This window comes from Rhinolophus sinicus, chromosome 3 (assembly GCF_057876585.1).
Source record: "Rhinolophus sinicus isolate RSI-liver-muscle chromosome 3, RSI-T2T, whole genome shotgun sequence".
Lineage (NCBI taxonomy): Eukaryota > Metazoa > Chordata > Mammalia > Chiroptera > Rhinolophidae > Rhinolophus > Rhinolophus sinicus.
Window position 1 is genome coordinate 130,868,072 of NC_142503.1, and position 22,823 is coordinate 130,890,894.

The 22,823-nt window shown below is 34.7% G+C and overlaps 1 protein-coding gene across 1 annotated transcript; it reads left to right on the forward strand.

The window, feature by feature from the left end:
* The first annotated feature begins 19,489 nt into the window (after window positions 1-19,489).
* On the forward strand, window positions 19,490-20,449 carry LOC109439455 (olfactory receptor 4K2-like). Its single transcript, XM_019719769.3, has one exon. The coding sequence runs from the start codon at window positions 19,490-19,492 to the stop codon at window positions 20,447-20,449; it is 960 nt and encodes a 319-aa protein (XP_019575328.3).
* Window positions 20,450-22,823: the final 2,374 nt, after the last annotated feature.

Sequence of the window (22,823 nt, forward strand, 5' to 3'; positions counted from 1 at the left end):
CCAATTTCTGGTGGGGGGGGGGGTATGTATTCATAAGCAAAGAGAAGAAAGTAGAAAAAATATTGCCACTTTTCTACTGGTTCATCTGCTGTCTTGGAATGCAATGGAATAGAGGTCAGAGTTTCAGTAGGAATAGCCAGAGGCTCTGGTCTAAATATAGTGGAGTGGCACTCTCTACTCTCCCACAGTGGTGGACAAAAACTTTCGTTTTGTTACATAATTAAGTAAAATTATTAATAGCCTTCAGAGAGTTGATGTCTGGTGTTAAAACCAAGGAGCATACAAATGACAGATGTGTTTTATTTTTCTTATAAAGTACAGGTTAAAGGGAAAAAGGTGCATAAAGGGTAGGCTAAAGGCTCCAGAGAAAAGCTTAACAGATTTTATAATATTGCGGCCATACCAACATGTTTGAGTTTCTTCTGTTGCTTATGGTTCTATTATTCATCAACATAGACTTTGACAGTTAGAGAGGAAGTTTTGAAACCGAGGAAACTTGATATACAAACAACTGACTGCACTGGCAATTTTATATCAGGGCTTTAATGCACCTCCACAATTGCTTCTCTCTATTAATTGCTCAGATGTATGCAGCTACCATTACCCAGGGTTTACCCTAAAGATATTGACATAGGATCCAGAGGGAAATGTGTCCATTCAACATTTATTTATTTATTTATTTATTTATTTATTTATTCATTTATTAAATTTATTTTTTGACTACAGTCGACACACAATATTACATTAGTTTCAGGTGTACAGCATAGTGACTAGACATTTATATACCTTACAAAGTGGTCGCTCTATAAGACTAGTACCCATTTAACACTATACATAGTTATTACAAACATAGTTATTATTGACTATATTCCCTATGCTGTAACTTTACATCCCCATGACTATTTTTTTTAACTGGCAATTTGTACTTAATCCCTTTCACCTTTTTTACTCATCCCCTCAACGCCCCTCCCATCTGGCATCCATGTCCGTTTGTTCTCTGTATCTATGAGTTTCTGTCTGTTTTGTTTGTTCACTTATTTTGTTTTTTAGATTCAACATATAAGTTAAATCACATGATATTTGTCTTTCTCTGACTTATTTCACTTAGTATAATACCTTTTAGGTCCATCCATGTTGTTGCAAAAGGCAAGATTTCATTGTTTTTTTTATGGCTGAGTATATACCATTGTACGCGTACATATGTACCACTTCTTCATCCATTCGTCTATAGTAGATAATTAGATTGCTTCTTTATCTTGGCTATTGTCAATAATGCTACAATGAACATAGGGCTGCTCTCGTATATATCTTTTCAAATTAGTGTTTTGGATTTCTTCAGATAAATATCCAGAAGTGGAATTTCTGGGTCATAACGTAGTTCCATTTTTAATTTTTTGAGGAAACTCCACAATGTTTTCCATAGTGGCTGCACCAATTTGCAATCCCACTACCAGTGCATGAGGGTTCTCTTTTCCCCACATCCTCACCGATACTTGCTTGTTGATTTATTGATAATAGCCATGACAGGTGTAAGGTGATATCTCATTGACGTTTTTATTTGCATCTCCCTGATGATTAGTGATGTTGAACATCTTTTCATGTGTCTGCTTGCCATCTGTATGTCTTCTTTGGAGAAATGTCTAATAGAGCTACCTCTTAACATTTAAATTTTTTCAGATTTAACTTTAGTTTAAACATACTTGAACGAGTTACTTATTGTTACCATCATCACCTCATTTGATCCTCATCTATCACCCCTATTAAGTAGAAAGAGTCAACGCACATTTTTCTATTTGATTAATGAAAACTCAGACTTGTGAAAGCTAAGTGACTTTCCCAGGGTCATACAGTTAATGAATTGCTGAGCCAAGGCATTAGAATCAGATAAAACGATTCCAAACCAAGGATATTTCAAAAATTTGCTTTGAATACTTGCATTTTAAGGGAATTTAGAGGTAATTTACTCTAAATGTCCCATTTTATTGATGAGGGATTTTCCCGGCTGAAGATCTGCAAATTGGCTTAGTGCTTTATGTATCCATCATCAGCATCAGTATCAATTAAATATATGACCATGTTCTTCCAGTGTATGTAAAACTTGTTAATTTATGCTTAAATAGTTTACAAGCTTTAATCAATATGCTGAGAGACATTACACTCAATTTTTGGAAAATTTGTTGAATATATTAATTTCATTAGAATGATACCAATGATATTTACTTTCCTCAAAAAAAAGGGAAATCATCTCATTTTATTAGGTACATCTATGTGCAAAAAACATATATGAGGAAATGGGAAGTAATTAATGAGTGGTTACGGTTTGGTAAATTTCAAGAAGGATGCCATTTTAGAGAAAATGATTAGTACTGAAGAGAAAATTATACATTTTTATTTTGTAGACCAAATGTTTAGAATGGAAGATGGTGGGGAGCGCATACATTGCCATGTACGTGGGTCCTCCTTTGAGGTGAAGAACAAGGCCATGTCCACATGCACCACCCCATCATTGTTATATTTCTCATGCTTGGATCTGGCATCTTTATCTACATCACCCCTTCAGAGCCTTCCCAGATGACAAGGTGGTTTCTCTCTTCCACACAGTGATCTTTCCTTTGTTGAATCTTGTGATTTATACCCTTCGCAACTAAGAAGTAAAAGCTTCCACGAGAAGGCTGTTTAATAAGCACTTAGCCTCATAAAAGGGGGGGAGTAGAATATAAAAATCAAGCCTGGAGAATTTCATCTGAAATTAATTTATTCACTTCCAAAAAACGGCATTGATTGAGCATCTTCCATTTGTCAGGACTATTCTAGGCACTGGGAGAAAGAGTTATTAATGAGACAGGTAAAGTCACTGCTCTCTTAAAGGGTACATCTGGTGGGAGTAGACAGCCATTAAGATAGAAAACAAATAATATGATTTCAGGAAGAGATATTGTCCTGAAAAAACTAAAAAGAAAAGCAAAATAATAGAGACAGTGTGAGGTGGGGGTAATCAGTTTCCTTTCAATCTTCAAGAAGGGCCTTCTTGAAGAGGTGATAGAATATTTTGGCTGATCTCTAGACAAACCGAAAGAGCCAACCATGCAAGCACCTGCAGGCAGAGCATTCCAGGCAGAGGGAAAAGGTAGTGCAAAAATCTGAAAACAGTAATGAACTAGGTATACTTGAGGAACACAACAAAGTTCAAATTGACTGGGATATAGTAAATGAATGTGAAACTGACTAAGAATTAAAGTTAGAGATACTGGTAGTGTCTCTACCAGTCTATGGTCTATGAAGTGAATATGGGCTTTGATTGTTTTGTAATTACAATAAGAAACCATTCTAACGTTTTAAGCAACAGAGTGATTACTCCAGTTTCAGAAATGACTTAGGTATGTACACCCAAGATTCTTGGCAAATATCAAAAGGTTGAAAAATATCATGAAGAGGGAAATATTATTATGCTTATAAGTATATTTTGAAAGAAAATTAAACTGCAGTTTCCCCCCCATAGACAGAGGAAGCGAAAAAAAATAAAATAAAAAGGCCTGGTCATTTTCATGTAAAAAGGTCATGGAAACGTTTCATGTTCTTTTCTCCAGAACTTCATGATTATTTCTAGCAGATTTTTTTGACTTGTAGCTGTTTGTTGATCTTATCCCTGATTGATTTCACACTGAATATAAATTATAATAGTTGTTTGATGGACCAGTCAGGTATCTGTTGCATTCTAGCTATTTGAAACACAAGATGATTTAATATAGACCCTTATGTGCTTACAGAGCAGTTGAAAAATCCGGAAGAACTTACTATATAGTCTGGACATCCAGAGATGACTTCCAGAACAACACAGGAAACAGATTGTCATGAGAGTTGTTTTGGCTACCACCTTTGCCATCTGTTTAAAAAATATCACCACGCTAGCCGTAGAAGTAGGATCAAGATGACGATCCAGAACTACTGTGTACCCATCAGATCTCTCCTAGCAAAACCAAGGCCTCTGCTGCTACCGCCTAATGAGTGTATCCAAATCCGATTCTCTTAAGGACATATTGACTGGGCAACATCTAAAATAAATCTCTGATCCAAAATGCAAGGGATTCATTTTTATATTTTATTTTAAAAATTAAGTAAAATTTTAGTGTTTATGAACATAAATCATGTGCATGGTAAAAATATCCCGACTACAGAAAAAGTGTTTTTGGTTCTCAGATATCTCCTTTCCCATCCTCACTCTAAGCGTATCATCTTGTTTCCTATTTCACTGAGAAAATGGGCAGAAGAGAATTCCTCAGCTCCTGCCACTACATCTCCCCATACACCTGCATCTGGAGCCGTGTCCCTTTCCTCTCTCCTGAGACTGGCTGACCTGATAGTGCTCTGAAAAGGTTGGCGCTTCCATCTGTGCATCAGAATCCACCCCTCTTTTCTACTAAAAGCAATTACTCTGGTACTTCTCTTCCTCTCTTCTGCACCATTAACTTTTTCCCCCTATTGGATTTTGTCCCACAGCATATAAACACATTTTTTCATATTAAATCTCTTTGTCAACTTTCTTCCTCCACATATTATCTCATTTATCTCCTTCTCTTTATGGCAAAGCTCCACAAAAGTTGTTTATACTTAAACAAATGAATAGACTTTTAACAAATTAAAAGCAGTTTTAGTTTTATAGAAAAGTTAAGCAGAAAACACAGAGCTCCCCCTACACATACACACTTTCCCTTATTAGTATCTTGCATTAGTGTGGTACATTTGTTCCAATGATGAACTAACATTGATAGATTATTTTAAAATAAAGTCCATAATTTACATTAGAGTCCACACTTTGTGTACAGTTCTATGGAGTTTGTCAAAGGTATTTCATCTATCCACCATTACAATATCATACACAGTAGTTTTACTGCTTTTAAAATCCCCTGTATTCCACCTATTCATCTACCCTCAAGCCCCTGACAACCACCAAACTTTTTACTGTCTCTATAGTTTTGCCTTTTCCAGAATGTCATATGGTTGGAATTATACACTATGCAGCTGGCATGTTTATGCTCTCTGCTTCCAATTTCTTTCCTTTTCAACTCACCTAATCATGCCAATGAAATAGTTCTTGTCATTCATGATCACCAATGAATATCAATGATTCTTATTTAGGTCTCATCATGTTTGATCTTTGAGCAGCATTTGATCTCTAAGCAGGTCTGCCTTCCCAAGACTCTCCACTTTCAGTCTTCCCTCCACCAAATCAGCTGTTCCCTTATTTCACTCTGAGAGTATCTCCTTAGCTACCCAGCTCTCTTGGCTTTAAATTCCAACTATATGTTGATAATCTCTGTACATATCTTTCTCATGAACTCTAGGCTCTGATTCCCAGCAATGTATGCCAGTGCCACAGCTCTACTTTGATGTCATTGTGTAACCTTGTGCATAACTTCCCGGACTGACTCCTGATCTTCACCACACGCTTCTCCCCACCCCACAACCAATCTTAGTAAATTGTAATTCCAGTCTCCAGTCCAAAATTTTGGATTCATTTAAGAAATATTTTCTCTTATATCCTACATCCAATCTGTTAACAAGTCTGGATTAGCTCTGCCATCATAAAATTGCCAGATTAGATCATCTCTTCTTCAAATTCTACCATCTAGGCCCAAACCACCATCACCTCTTGCCTACATTATGGTTGGGGCCTCTTTACTGGTCTCAATTCTGTTCTTGTCCTGTTTTAGTTTATTCTCAGATAGCCATCCAGAATGATGTTGTTAAAATACAGTCACATCATTTCCCTCCTCTTCTCAAAACCCTCAGTAACTTCCATCTTACTTAAAGTAAGGGCTAAAGCTTTCTTTGTTGTCTATAAAGGTCCATATGAGGTCAGACAATTAATTTCACGAATGTATCCTAGAAAAAGTGCTACATACCTCATTGCTGAATATCATTATTGTCACCTTCGAAGTACTCCCCTTGGGAAGCTATACACTGACACCAGTGCCTACTCCACCCTTCAAAGCAATTTTGGAACTCTTTCTCTGTAATGACCATTAGAACTCTCATAGTATTACCCTTGATGTCCTGAATGTCATCAAAATGTCTTCCTTTCAATATGTCCTTTTACGTAGGGTAAAGAAAGAAGTCATTGGGAGCCAGATCAGATGAATAGAGAGGGTGTTCCAATACAGTTATTTGTTTACTGGCTAAAAACTCCCTCACAGACAGTGCCGTGTGAGCTGGTGCATTGTCGTGATGCAAGAGCCATGAATTGTTGCTGAAAAGTTCAGGATATTTTCGTCTAACTTTTTCACGCAGCCTTTTCAGCACTTCCAAATAGTAAACTTGGTTAACTGTTTGTCCAGTTGGTACAAATTCATAATGAATTATCCCTCTGATATCAAAAAAGATTAGCAACATAGTTGCAACAAGTTTTCTAACTTAATTGCCAAACCTGATATAACCTTATTTATATGTCCCAACTTCTACCCCTTTCCTCTTCTTGACTTCTTATCCTTCTATATCCCCTCTCTCACTCTGTTCAGCCCTATTGACCCCTGATCCTAGAATATGCCAAGTTGCCTGTGCCCCTTCAAGGACTTTTGACTTGCTATTTCCTATGTCTGGAATGTCCTTTCCCAAGATATTGGCATGAGTCACTTCATAATCTCTTTCATTAAATGTCACCGTCCATGTGAGACCTTCTCTGACCACACTATTAAAATTTGCAATCCACTTCCACAATACTTCATATCCCCCTTCCCTACATTACTTTTGTCCATAGTATTCATCACCTATTAACATGACATATGTTCCACATACTTAATTTATTGCCTGTCTTTTTCCATTGTGGTATATAATACGAGATCTGCCAATTAAGTTCGCGAACTTGCCACTGTGAGCTTACATTGGCAGCACTGTACAAACAGCTTGGTAAGGTTTCATAGCCTTGGTATGTATATCAGTGTCCCATGGCTGTGTTTGTGTCAATGTGTGGCAGTGTCTTGCTGAGTGGCGTTCATTATTATTGTTGAGTGTTTTTTGGGGCCGTTGCTAGAATGTCTGAGCTTGAATTAGAGCTCGAACAAACACCAAATTTCTTGTTAAATTGGCAAGAGTGGATGTGAAATCAGAGACATGTTAGCCCAAGTTTATGGGGATAATGCCATAAAAGAAATGGCAATGTACAAATGGATTTAACGTTTTATTCTGAAGGAAGAGAACACATTACTGATGAAGAGGTCGATGGCCAGTAATGAGCAGAACTGATGAAAACATTGCAAAAGTTCATCGAATTGTGCATCAAAATAATCAACACCCTGTGAGAAGCATAGCAGACCAAACAAACATCAATAAAGAAACAGGAAAAACTTAACTGAAAATCTTGGCATGAGAAAGTTGTGTGCAAAAATGGTCCCGAAGGAAATCATTGATGAACAAAAGCAAAGGAGAGTCGAAGTTTGCCAAGACCTTTTGGAGAGGCGAGAGGATGTTTCGGGCATGTAACATGGGTGTACCAGTGTGACCCTGAAACAAAGTGTAAAAGTGCACAATGGAAGTCAGCCAATTCTCCACAACCAAAAAAGTTCCATCAGTCCAAATCAAGAGTCAAAATGATGCTGCTAACCTTTTTTGATATCAGAGGAATAATTCATTACGAATTTGTACCAACTGGACAAATGGTTAAACAAGTTTATTATTTGGAAGTGCTGAAAAGGCTGCATGAAAAAGTTAGACAACCTGAACTTTTCGCCAACAATTCATGGTTTTTGCATCACGTCAATGCACCAGCTCACACGGCACTGTCTGTGAGGGAGTTTTTAGCCAGTAAACAAATAACTGTATTGGAACACCCTCCCTACTCACCTGATCTGGCCCCCAGTGACTTCTTTCTTTACCCAAAGATAAAGAAAATATTGAAAGGAAGACATTTTGAAGACATTCAGGACATCAAGGGTAATACGATGACAGCTCTGATGGCCATTCCAGAAAAAGAGGTCCAAAATTGCTTTGAAGGGTGGACTAGGTGCTGGCATCAATGCATATCTTTCCAAGGGGAGTGCTTTGAAGATGACTCTAGTGATATTCAGCAATGAGGTATGTAGCACTTTTTCTAGGATGAGTTCGTGAACTCAATTGTCAGACCTCGTATATATCACATTGTGTGTTCACCACCCAGAGTCAGTTCTCCTTCCATCACCATATATTTTATCCCATTTACCCTCATCTACCATCCCCCTCTCCCCTTACCCTCTGGTAACCACTAAACTATTGTCTATGTCTATGAGTTTTTGTTTCTTTCTTTGTTTGTCTTGTTCCTTTGTTGCTTTCAGTTTTATATCCCACATATCAGTAAAATCACACGATTTCTTTTTGCCCATTTTAAATTGTGTTTGTTTTCTTATTGTTGAGTTTTAAGAGTTTCTCTATATATCTTGGGTTGAAGTTCTTTATTGAATAAATGTTTTGCAGATATTTAATCCTAGTCTGTGTCTTGTCTTTTTATTAACTTATTCACAGAACAGTAGTTTTTCAATTCAGTAAAATCATACTTACCATTTTTTTTCTTCATAGATCATGTTTTTGGTTCTAAGAACTTTAGTTTTGCACCTAAGAACTCATTGCCAAACATAAAGTCCCTTAAATTTCCTCCTATGTTTTTTCTAGAAGTTTCATAATTTTGCATTTTACATTTATACCTGTGATCCATCTGTTGCATAGACTATCCTTTCTTCACTTGCTCCTTTGTTGAAGATCATCGACTATATTTGTGTGGGTCTATTTTTAGGCTCTGTATCATGTTCCATGAATCCATGCATCTATTTTTTCATTAATACTATGTTGTCTTGATTTAAGCAGCCTCATAGTATGTTTTAAACTGGTTAGTGTGAGTCCTGTCATTTTGCTCTTTTTCAGGACTGTGTTGACTATTGCAGGATTTTTGCCTTTCCATATAAACTGTGGAATTACTTTGTTGATATCTACAAAATCCTTCTTTCACTGTTAAGGACTCATGTGATTATATTGAGCCCACCAGGATAATCCTGGATTATCTCCCTATTCTAAGATTAGTTGGTTAGTAATCTTAATTTTATCTGAAAACTCCCTTTTACTAATTAAGGTTATAATACTGTAAATATTATAATATTGTAAATTCTTATATTTTGGGAGTTTATATATTTTTAGTACTCTCAGTACCCTTACATTAATTTTTCAGTCATATCACATGCTTCTTTCATATTATTTAGATATTATGGTTTTATACATTTCTGCATAGTAAAAATATTATTTCTAATTTCTTTCTTTTTTTTTTTTAAATTTCAGGACAGTGTAGATGCAAGACCACTGCACTGTACACCTGAAGCTGAAGCTGCATAATAATGAATGTCAACTATGGTTTATTTCGAATTTTTGTTTACTCTTACCTGATTGGTTTCTAGAAAAATTTTGAAAATTATTTTAAGTCATAAACTTACATAGAGTTCATTGGAATTTATGTGGTGAACAATATTGAGTTTCTCTATTCAATATCAGTATTTCAATTTATTCTTTTTTTTCCTTTTATAGAGTAACATAGTTTGTTGTCACATAGATACACCAGTTTTTACTCACATTATTCCCATTTTTATAACTCATTATTCATCTGAATAAGCTGTGTTTTTACTGTATACTTTAACAATGAATTGATTTATAAGAAAGCCATTGGTTTTGTTTGCTTATTTTGTAACTAGCCACTGTACTGAATTATTTGGTTTTGCTTTCTAAAAGTCTACTTCATAAGTTATCTTAAAGTAAAATTGATTTTGGTTGCTTTCGGTATGCAGGTTCTATGAATTTTAGCACATGTATCAATTCATGTGTCAGAGATACAGAATAGTTTCATAATGCCCCCCAAACTCCTTCATGCTCTCTCTTTCTGAATTATCTTGTATTTATGTCATTTTTCTGTTAACTCTCTTGCCTTTTTTATGGTAACTCTAGCAATAATGATATACACTTACATTTTGTTTTAAACCAGAGCAAGTACTTTAGATTTTTGGATTTACTAAATCTTTGTATTGTGTTGGTTGGTTATATTGTTGTTGTTTTATAACATTTTTTTATTAGTTTCAGGTGCACAAAACAATGTAATAGTTAAACATTTAACATTTATATCCCTCACACAGTTTCAACTCCCCTCCCCCATCCACTACCCCTCTGACATCGCACACAACCATTACACTTCCACTGTCTCTACTCCTAATCCTGTACTCCGCTTCTTGTAAACATATATATATATATATATATATATATATATATATATATATATATATACACACACACACACATATAATTGTAGTTGACATTCATTATTGTTCAGCTTCAGCGTCAGGTGTACAGTGCAGTGATCAGGCATCTACATCATCCCTGAGGTGGTCTCCCTAATGAGACAAGTGTCCATCGGATACCCTACGAAATCTTTACAACATATTGATTACATTCCCCAAATTGACTTTCGCAACCCTGTGGCAATCTTGTGGTTACTGACTGTGCTTTCTAATCCCCTCACCTTCCCTCTTATCGCCACCCCCCCTCCCATCTAGCAACCCTCAGTTTTTCCTCTGTCTCTGAGACTGTTTCTGATTAGTTCACTCATTTATTCTTTTCTTTCGATTCCACATATAAGTGAGATCATATGGTATTTGTCTTTCTCTGTCTGACTTATTTCACTTAACATAATGTTCTCTAGGTCCATCCATGTTGTTGCATATGGTAAGATTTCTTTCTTCTTTATGGCTGCGTAATACTCCATTGTATAAATGTACCACAGCTTCTTAATCCAGTCGTCTACCGATGGGCATTCCGGTTGTTTCCATGTCTTGGCTATTGTGTATAGTGCTGCAAGAAACATAGCGGTGCATAAATTTTTTTGAATTAGTTTTGGATTTCTCCGGATAGATACCTAGAAGTGGAATTGCTGGATCATAAGGTAGTTCCGTTTTCAGATTTTTGAGATACCTCCATACTATTTTCCATAGTGGCTGCACCAATCTGCAATCCCAACAACAGTGCACAAGGGTTTCCTTTTCTCCACATCCTCACCAGCACTTGTTGTTTGTTGATTTATTGATGATAGCCATTTTGACTGGGGTGAGGTGATATCTCATGGTGGTTTTTATTTGCATTTCTCTAATGATTAGTGAGGTTGAGCATTTTTTCATATGTCTATTTGCCATCTGTATGTCTGTTTTAGAAAAACGTCCCTTCATGTCCTCTGCCCATTTTTTAATTGGGTTGTTTGTTTTTTTGGAGTGGAGTTGAGTGAGTTTTTTATAAATTTGTGATATTAACCCCTTATCGGATATATCATTGGCAAATATCTTTTCCCATTCAGTAGGATCCCTTTTTGTTTTATTGATGGTTCCCTTTGCTGTGAAAAAACTTTTAGGTTTGATGTAATCCCACATGTTTAGTTTTTCTCTTACTTCCTTTGCGCAAGGGGATATATCAGTAAAAATCTTATTCCGGGTAATGTCTGTAAAGTTTCTTCCTATATTTTCTTGTAGGAATCTTATGGTCTCAGAGCTTACATTTAAGTCTTTAATCCATTTTGAATTTATTTTTGTATATGGTGTAAGGAGGTGGTCCAGCTTCATTTTTTTTGCATTTGTCTGTACAGATTTCCCAGCACCATTTATTGAATAGACTGTCTTTACCCCACTGTAAATTCTTGCTTCCATTGTCGTAGATTAAATGACCATATAGGCATGGATTTATTTTTGGGCTCTCTATTCTGTTCCATTGGTCCATGTGTCTGTTTTTATGCCAGTACCATGCTGTTTTCATTACCGTAGCCTTGTAGTATAATTTGATGTCAGATATCATTATACCACCCACTTTGTTCTTATTTCTCAAGATTGCTGAGGCGATTCAGGGTCTTTTATGGTTCCATATAAATTTTAGGATTATATGTTCTATTTCTGTGAAAAACGTCTTTCGTAGTTTGATAGGAATTGCACTGAATCTGTATATTGCCTTAGGCAGTATGGACATTTTAACTATAATAATTGTTCCTATCCATAAGCACGGTATATGTTTCCATCTATTTGTATCTTCTTTAATTTATCTCTTCAGTGTCTTATAATTTTCTGAGTACAGATCTTTTACTTCTTTGGTTAAATTTATTCTCAGGTGTTTTGTAGTCTTTGAACCAATTGTAAATGGGATTGTTTTCTTAATTTCTCCTTCCGATATTTTATTATTGGTATATACAAATGCAACTGATGTCCGAATATTAATTTTGTATCCTGCTACTTTACTAAATTCATTTATCAGCTCTAACAGTTTCTTGGTGGAGTCTTTAGGGTTTTCTGTATATAGTATCATGTATCTGCATATAATGACAATTTTACTTCCTCCTTACCAATTTGGATGCCTTTTATTTCTTTTTCTTGTCTGATTGCTGTGGCTAGAACTTCCAGCGCTGTGTTGAATAACAGTGGAGAAAGTGGACAACCTTGCCTTGTTCCTGATCTTAAGGGGAATGGTTTTAGCTTTTCCCCATTGAGTATGATGTTAGCTGTGGGTTTATCATATATGGCCTTTATTATGTTGAGATATGATCCCACTATTCCCACTTTTTTAAGGGTTTTTATCATAAATGGCTGCTGGATTTTGTCAAATGCTTTTTCTGCATCTATTGATATGATCATGTGATTTTTATTTTTCATTTTGTTAATGTAGTGTATTACATTAATTGATTTGCAGATGTTGAACCACCCTTACATACCAGGAATGAATCTCACTTGATTATGGTGTATGATCTTTTCAATGTATTGCTGAATTCTGTTTGCTAATATTTTGTTGAGGATTTTTGCATCTATGTTCATTAGAGATATCGGTCTGTAGTTTTCTTTTTTCGTAGTGTCATTGTCTGATTTTGGGATCAGGGTGATAGTGACCTCATAAAAAGTGTTTGGGAGACTTCCCTCCTTCTGGGTTTTGGAATAGCTTGAGGAGAATAGGTGATAATTCTTTTTTGAATGTTTTGTAAAATTCACCTGTAAAGCCATCTAGTCCAGGGCTTTTGTTTTTTGGGAGCTTGTTGATTACTGATTCAATTTCCCTGGTGGTAATCAGTCTATTCAGGTTTTCCATTTCTTCTTGAGTTAGCCTTGGAAGGTTTTATGCTTCTAGAAAATTGTCCATTTCTTCCAGATTGTCTGATTTATTGGCATATAGTTGTTCATAGTAATTTCTTAAAATTTTTTGTATTTCTGTGGTATCTGTTGTCACGTCTCCTCTTTCATTTCTGATTTTGTTAATTTGGGTCCTCTCTTTTTTTTTTGATGAGTCTGGCTAAAGGTTTGTCGATTTTGTTTATCTTTTCTAAAAAACAACTCTTGGATTCATTGATCTTTTGTATTGTTTTTCTGGTTTCTATTTCATTTATTTCCACCCAGATCTTTATTATCTCCTTCCTTGTACTCCCTTTGGGCTTATTTTGTTGTTCTTTTTCCAGATCCCTTAAGTGTGAATATAAACTGTTGATTAGTGATTTTTCTTGTTTCTTTAGGTAAGCCTGCAATGCTATGAATTTCCCTCTTAGGAGTGCTTTCGCTGCATCCCATAGATTTTGGGTCGTCGTGCTTTCATTTTCATTTGTCTCGAGATATCTTTTGATTTCTTCCTTGATCTCATTGTTGACCCATTCATTATTTAGTAACATGTTATTCAGCCTCCATGAATGTGTGTGTCTCCCAGTTTTTTTTACCCTGTAGTTGATTTCTAATTTCATAGCACTGTGGTCAGAGAAGACAATTGGTATGATTTCAATTTTCTTAAATTTATCAAGACTTGTTTTGTGGCCTAATATGTGGTCTATCTTGGAAAATGTTCCATGTGTGCTTGAGAAGAATGTGTATTCTACAGCTTTGGGGTGAAATGCTCTGAAAATATCGATTAAATCCAAGTGGTCCAATGTGTCACTTAAGGCCATTGTTTCCATATTGATTTTCTGTCTGGAAGACCTGTCCCTTGTTGTCAGAGGTGTGTTGAAGTCCGCTACTATGATAGTGTTACTGTTGATCTCTGTCTTTATGTCAGTCAATATCTGTTTTATGTATTTAGGTGCTCCTATGTTGGGTGCATAGATGTTTATTAGGGTTATGTCCTCTTGTCAGATCGATCCCTTTATTATTATATAGTGCCCATCTTTGTCTTTTAATATATTCTTCATTTTAAAGACTATTTTGTCAGATACAAGTATTGCAACTCCAGCTTTTTTCTCATTTCCATTTACTTACTCCAACCCTTCACTTTCAGCCTGTGTGTGTCTCTTGTATACAGCATATACAACAAGGGTCTTGCTTTCTTATCCACTCAGCCACCCTATGTCTTTTGATTGGAGCATTTAATCCAATAATGTTTAAAGTGATTATTTATAGGTACATAGTTATTGCCATTTTTTAAATGTGTAGTTAAATTATTTTCATCTTTCTTCTGTTTAGAGAAGCCCTTTTAATATTTCCTGCAATGCTGGCTTGGTGGTAATAAATTCCTTTAGCTTATTCCTTTCTGGGAAGCTCTTTATCTCTCCTTCAATTTTAAATGATAGCCTTGCTGGATGAAGCAATCTAGGTTGGAGGCCTTTGTTTTCCATCACTTTGAGGACCTCCTGCCACTCCCTCCTGACCAACAATGTTTCTGTAGAAAAGTCATTTGATAGTCTTATAGGAGTTCCCTTGTATGTAAACTGCTGTCTTTCTCTTGCTGCTTTTAGGATTCTCTCTTTGTCTTTAACCTTTGCCATTTTAACTATAATGTGTCTTGGTGTGGACCTGTTTGGATTTATCCTGGTTGGAACTCTCTGCACTTCCTGGGCTTGTATGTCAGTTTCCTTCACCAGGTTAGGGAAGTTTATGGACATTATTACTTCAAATATGTTCTCGACCCCTTGCTCCCACTCTTCACCTTCTGGTATTCCTATGATGCACATGTTGTTGCGCTTGATGTTATCCCAGAGGTCTCTTAAACCATCTTCATTGTTTTTTATTCTTTTTTCTTTTTGTTTTTCCATTTAGGTGATATCTGCTAACTTGTCTTCTAAGTCACTGATTCAATCCTCTGCTTCATCTAACCTGCTGGTAATTCCTTCAAGTGTGTTCTTTATTTCAGTTATTGTATTCTTTAGTTCTAACTGGTTGTTCATTATGATTTCTCTATCCTTCTTTATGTTGTCACTAAGTTCCTTAAACATTCTTATCGTCAGTGTTTTGAACTCTGTCTCTGATAGGTTGGTTACCTCTATTTCATTTGGTTCCATATCTGGAGGTTACTTCTGTTCTTTTATTTGGGACATGTTTCTTTGTGTCCCCATTTTGGCTGACTCTCTGTGTTTGCTTCGATGTATTAGGTAGATCCCCTAAGTTTTTGGTTTTTGCTGGGTTATCTTATGTAGTATGTGTCCTTTATATTTGACTTGCACCACTTCCTTCTTCTCCTGTGCGTGTGCTCCATAGGTGACTCTTGTGTTGTGTATATTGTCCTGTTAAAGTTGATCTTTAATTGCTTTTGGCTTGTTAGAGGTGGGCTTGACTCCTAGGCTGACTAGTTGTGAGACTTGGCTCTGCCCACAGTGGATGTTCTGCTGCATGAGGGTTGACTGCTTAAATGAGGCTAGGATTTGTTTTTCATTCTTCTTCTTCTTTTAAACCAGTTCCTTTCTTTTTCCTTAACAGATGAGAATTTAAAAAAAAAATTGGGTGGTGAATACACAATGTGATATATAGATGATGTATTACAGAATTGTACACTTGAAATCTATGTAAATTTACTAACCATTGTCACCCCAATAAACTTTAACTTAAAAAAAGAGAAAAAATTTAAAAACAAAGCTTCATGTTTTCTTATTTCAAAGCTGTAAAGAAATGTGGTCAGCTAGGGAAGATTTTCTTGGGCTCCATTGCTAGTCTTATGGAAATATAAGATAAGTATGATAGTTGTAAAGAGTTCAAATCACTGAAATATTTGAGAAGAAAGTTGTGTTTGAAGAGCAAACCTGTACAGATAAGTGATTGGCCTTCAAGTAAATATGACAAAGCTCAGTTATGGTTTCAGGTTGAGAATCCACATCTAGTATCTTCCTGGATTATGTGTCATGGACACTTCAAAAATAGTGTTAATAATTATAATCACCTCTGATATTCCTTGTACTATATTTTATTCAGCATTTTCTCTGTGCCAAGCATAATACTTAATGGTTTACATTTATTTGTATAATTTAATTCTTACACCATTAGTCTGGGGTACTTGCACAGAAACTGTCTTCACTTCTTTTTTGGACTTTCTAACTTCCCCTTCCCCAGATTTCACCTACCTGTGGTGGCAATTATCATTACACCTATTAGCTTGTACTAATTTTGTAATTTAATATTTTTGAAGACTTTTATTAAAAATATAGCTAACATACAATATTATATTAGATTAAGGGGTCATAGTTGTTCAACATTCATATGCCTAAAAAAGTGATCACCATAAGTCCAGCAACCATTGGACACCGTACTATGCTACCACAATATTATTGACTATATTTTCCATGCTGTACATGGAAAATATATCCCTATGACCTATTATTTTTTTTAATTAAAATTTATTGGGGTTACAATGGTTAGTAAAATTACAGGTTTCAAGTGTACAATCCTGTAATACATCATCTATATATCACATTTGTTTAATACCTGGAAATTTGGACCTCTTATTCTCCTTCACCTTTCTCCCCCTTTTTAATTTTTCAATTACAGTTGGCATTCAATATTATTTTATATCAATTTCAGGTGTACAGCACAGTGGTTAGACATTTATATAATTTAAGAAGTGATCCCCTGATTAGTCTAGTACTCACCTGGCACTATACATACTTATTACCATATCATTGACTGTATTCCCCATGCTTTACTTCCCCATGACTATTTTGTAACTACCAATTTTAGCCTGTACAAAATTTTAATGTCCTGTAAAATACTTTAATGCGTGATTCTTCCTTTACATGATTCTTTCAGTGAGCAAGAGTTTGCTGGTGACAAAGTGCCTTATCCTAAAAGAGTAACTTTTCAACTTTGGGGCATTGAACACTGGGGCAGAAAGGTGACATATTTCCATATTCAAGGGAGCAATTTTTTGCTCCTTAAATCACTGCTCAAAGCTCTCTTTCCCCTAAGTCAGTTCCAGTTGTGCCTTCTCTAATGAACACTATTTCATCATGAATGTGCATCTTCACTTTAAATAGTAAAGACACACCTTACAGTTCTTGTTGCAACTTTGGGAAAAGTCAGATCAGCGTTTTAATAACTCCCACTGCAAGCAGATTGTAGTGTCTAAACCATGAGCTCCTAAAATGTCACTGCTTTCAATACCAAGACTAGAGAAAATATATATCCGTACTCCAGACTTCTGATGCTTACTAAGGACCATGGTGATTTCAGTAGAAATGTGAATCTTTAAGAATACGGTGTTTTTGATTCCTGATGAATAACTGGTAGGTTAAAAGCTGGATATAACATAAGGGATCTTGAGAAGCAGTTGTAGTTTGTGTTCTTCAGGTAGCAATTTTTTTTTCATTTAATAATTGTATAAAGCAAAGAAAATAGAGGAGTGGTAAAGAAAAGACATATGTAATTTGAAGACATAAAGAAAAATGGTTCCATTAAATAGATATTAGAAAATCCCTTCTGGAGTTGACACGAGAAAAAAACTTGACAACTATTTATTCACTTACAATGAATACATAACATAGTCATTATATATACTTGTAAATTAGGCATAATAGTTTCCATGTTCTCGTTAATAGTTACATTATTAAGTTAGGAAAATAGAAGAAATATTCAAATATGTGACAATTTTCAATGTATTTAGTATATTAAAGTGCTCAATTTTCATATGAAAAGAAGTAATTTAACTTCAAAAAAATGAAATTATTTTGGAAGCACACATCATTTTCTAAGTCCTTGAATTACTCAAACTAAGTTAGATAATTTTACTGCAATTATTATTGTTGTTATTTTTAATGAAATAAAACAAGCTGATTATTTTTTAACAGTATTCTTAAATTTGCATGTGAAACCTAGAGAGTTCTTGAATGTAACCCAATAAATAATCTTACTGCTTTATATAGACTATCTAATTTACTTCTCACAGGCAAAGAGGCTAAATTTTAGAGAGGCGACTGAGGTATCATCAAGATCACACAGCAGGTCAAGAACACCTTAACCCTCTTAACCACTTTGCCACAGGACATTTTTAAGATTTCTGGAATATTGTTCTCTGACAAATTTAAAAAAAATATTTATCAATATTAACAGAACAATTTGAATATGTTAAAGTAAGTGAGGATGGAGCCAGGTTTTCCTTCTTCGTGTGGGAAAACAGCAGGTCACTTAGATGAAAAACGTCATAGGAGATAGTTGTAGAACTTGGAATATGGTATAAATTGAAAAATGAGTCTGAGTCCTTAAAGTATCTTTCTTTTCTTCTTCCAATTGTTTCTTGTGTCACTTTGACATACCACCATCAATGTGGGTTTGTTTGTTTGCTTTGTTTTGTTTTGAGCATCTTATATTCTGATACTACAAGATACCCATCACTCATCTTATATATTTCCTGGCCCAGTCCTGGAATCTATTTTTTTCCCCTTAGTGTAAAAAAACAAAACAAAACAAAAAACCTGTGTTTGAGTAGCATGAGGAGAAATAAAGGAGGGATTTTTCTCTCTTGTTACAAAATATTTCTATGAGATTAAAAAGTAACAAAGTTAAGAATAACTCATAGGTTCCAGGTATACCTTTTGGTCATCAGTAGTTTCATGGAATTAAGAAATTAATTCATCATTTATATATCAGTAATAAAAAATAGTACTTATCAATACTGAAAAAACAATTGGAAAATGTCCAAGTAAAATGAGAATGGAACTGGCTTTTTCTGTAACTAAGAAAATGGGAAGTTACTTAAATGAAAAGTCATTTATTACCCTTATAGGATACTAAATAGATGTTTTGATATCATTATGTTAAAGTGCTAGTTAAAGATAGTCCTCAACAATGGTGATTTCAACATAATTGTATTTTTTTGGTTTTAATAGGAACCTTTGATATTTCGATCCTTATTTAAATTTTTATTTATCTGACTTATTAAGTAGAGTACACTACCTTAGCATAACCATCCTCTGTAAATAAGGATTATGTAACTCCTTAGTTAGTATTCAGAACAGGAATATTACTGTTGAGTATAAAATGAATATAACTTAATATGTACTGATGTTGGTCAAAACCAAGAAGTCCAAATTGAAGTGTTATTTGCAATTGTTAAGCGTCTCCAAAAAGAAAAAACTTTACTGAGATAGTTATTAGTTGGATTTGTGGTAATCAATGTTCTAGTAAATTATTAACTGATATCATAACGCCTTCATATGTAATTATAGCATTCTCACACTTTCTAACCCTGTCATTTTGTTCCATTTTGTCATTAGAGCAAAGTCTGCAGATCCATGGAGGGGTTCAACCATTCCAGAGTGTCTGAATTCGTGTTGTTTGGACTTACTGATTCTCCTGAGCTCCAGATTTTCTTCTTTGTGATGTTTTCCATTTTCTATTTAATGACCATGTTTGGCAACTGCCTGATTTTGCTCACTGTCCTGTCCACCCCACACCTTCACTCCCCCATGTACTTCCTGCTCAGCAATCTGTCTCTCATTGACATGTGCCTGTCCTCCTTCGCCACTCCGAAAATGATCATGGACTTCTTTACTCAGCGCAAGACCATCTCCTTTGAGGGCTGCATTTCTCAGATCTTCTTTTTGCACCTCTTCACTGGGACGGAGATTGTACTGCTGATCTCCATGTCTTTTGACAGGTACATTGCCATATGCAAACCTCTCCATTATTCAACAATTATGAGCCAAAGAGTGTGTGTTGGGCTTGTGGTAACTTCTTGGACAGTGGGCTTCCTGCATACAATAAGCCAGTTAGCTTTTACTCTCTATTTACCCTTCTGTGGTCCCAATGTTGTAGATAGTTTCTTCTGTGACCTTCCTGTGGTCATCCAGCTGGCTTGTATAGATATATATGTTCTTGGAATCTTCATGATCTCAACCAGTGGTGTGATTGCTCTTATAAGTTTTCTACTTTTGCTCACCTCCTACATCATTGTTCTTGTTGCCATCAAGGACCACTCCTCCTCAGGATCATCTAAGGCTTTTTCTACCTGCACTGCACATTTTATTGTCGTGTTAATATTCTTTGGGCCCTGCATATTCATCTATGTGTGGCCTTTCACAAACTTCCTGGTGGACAAAGTTCTCTCTGTTTTCTATACCATCTTCACCCCCTTTCTGAATCCAATTATCTATACTTTGAGAAACCAAGAAATGAAGATAGCTGTGATGAAGAAACTAAGTAACCAATATTCAAATCTTGGGAAAACTACTCCAAGATATTCAGTGCAATGAATAGAGATTTCCTATCTGAGCTTTAGTATCAGATAGGAATATCTGCTCTTAGAGCAATAGAAAATTAAACTTAGAATCTGCCTTTCAAGTCATTTAGTCTAAATTCATGGAAAAAAAAAACACCCAGGGTTGAGAGCTATGAAGAATGTTGCCTGAAAGTTAGTGCAGTGTTTGCAATCCTTTTGAGATTATGAATCCATTTGAAAATCTTTTGAAATCTATAGGTTATTTTCACAGAAAAATGCACATATCATCAAAATTGCAAACATAAACTCAGAGTTTCATAGACTCCGGAATCCTATAAACATATCTTAGATTAAGACTACTTACAGAAGCCTGAGATAAAATATTGTTCACTTGTCTTCTAATCCAAAACATTCCCACTCAGCTGCACAGTTTTGTGGTACTCTGATGGTATATATTTTTAGAACTTTAATTAAGAGTGTTGGGCATAACAGGTTTTTGTTCATAGCAGTAGAATATTTTTATGGATAAGTTGATACTGTGAAGAAATTCTTACAAATATTTTCAACAATCTTGATTCAGTGGTCCAATGAGTTCTGAGTCAACTTTTAATGAAGAAGAACAGTTTAGAAGATCTGAAATTTAACAATAATAGTTTCCTAATAGGTGTGCAGATTGTTATCACACTTGATAATTGATATAGCAAATAATTAATCAAACGAAAAATTTTAAAGTTTAAACCATAGAAAGTAAACTATTCAAATCTGATTGACTTTCAAAACATGGCTGAATATTATAGATATGATACATTCTTTTAATACTAAAACTAAATATTTGGAAAATTATTAACTATTAAATTTATGACGTTTTTCATTTCCAAATAAAATATTCTGAAATATTATTAGTCTTAGTATGAGTTTTTGGGTCTCATTTTCAAAATAGTATAACCTGTGGGAAGAAAAAATGAAAATAATTTAAGAAATATATATCATAATTCTCCCTAATTTGGTTTATTACTGATTATGTTAAATATATTTTTTTATTACACGGCAGTCTTTGGATAATGTTGTAAAAACTATGTATGGTGTCAGATGGGTACTAGGCCTATTGGGGGGACCACTTCATAAATTATATAAATGCCTAACCACTACACTTAACACCCGAAAGTAATATAAAAGAATATTGAATGTCAACTATAATTTAAAAAATATATGTATATATAATATATATTATGTATACTATATTATATATAGTATATATGTAATCTATACTATATATAATGTAATATATTATATATACATATACTTATTTAGCTATAGGATGTAAAATACACATTGGGAATATAGTCAATGGTATTGTAATAATTATGTTTGGTATCAGATTGGTAGTAGACCTGTTGGGGATATCACTTTGTGAGGGGTGTATATATCTAATCATTATGCTGTTTTGTACACCTAAAACTAAATAATAATAATAATAATAACAATAGTCTTTGGAAATCAGTAGATTAATTGTTTGTTGTGACTATTTTATGTAAAGTGCACAGAATGGATTCTAAAAATGTCATTTCCTTTTTCCTTCCTACCCATGTAGACTTTCATCCAAAATGCATGTGATTTTTAAGTAGTATGCCTTTGAAGAATAATTTCATTCAAGTCAAACCACTAGCACACAAACTTTGATATTCTAGTTTAGGATGTCTTTAAGACTGTGATTTGTTAAGACGTGGCAGAAAAACAAACAGAACACTTTCTAGTTTTCCTTTGAAACATGGGAAGTGGAACACTACATTGGATTGCCTCATACTTTGACTTCTATGAATAGCAGTACTGCTAGGCTGAATTAACTGAAGTACATGAAAAGAGTTCAGGAAACAATCTGTCATCATGGATTCAGTTTGTGAGTACTTTGAGGAAAAACACAAGCCCCTGCCTTGCAAAGTCAGAAATGGCATTAATACATTCTAATATTTATTTTGGGCTTTATGGTCTCAACATGCTTCAGTACAAACAACCTCAGAATCAAATATATAATATCTGAAGTTAAATAATGTGCAGAAGTTTATGAAGAAATGTAGTGTTGTAGGTAGTTATAAAACCATATTTTTAATTTGAAATATTAGTTCCTTTTTAGTTCTTTTTAAAATGTTAAATGTATGTTTTTTTATTTAAGTATAGTTGGTAGTACAATCTTATATTGGTTATATTAGTTTCAGGTGTACTATATAGTGATTTGACATTTTTATACCTTGCAATATAATCACCTCACTAATTCTAGTAATCATCGGTCATCATATAAACTTATCACAATATTATTGACTATATTCCCCTTCCCCTTTTGACCTATCCCCTACTCCTTCTCTTCTGGTAACCATCCCTTGGTCTCTATTTCTGAGTCTGTTTTTTGTTTG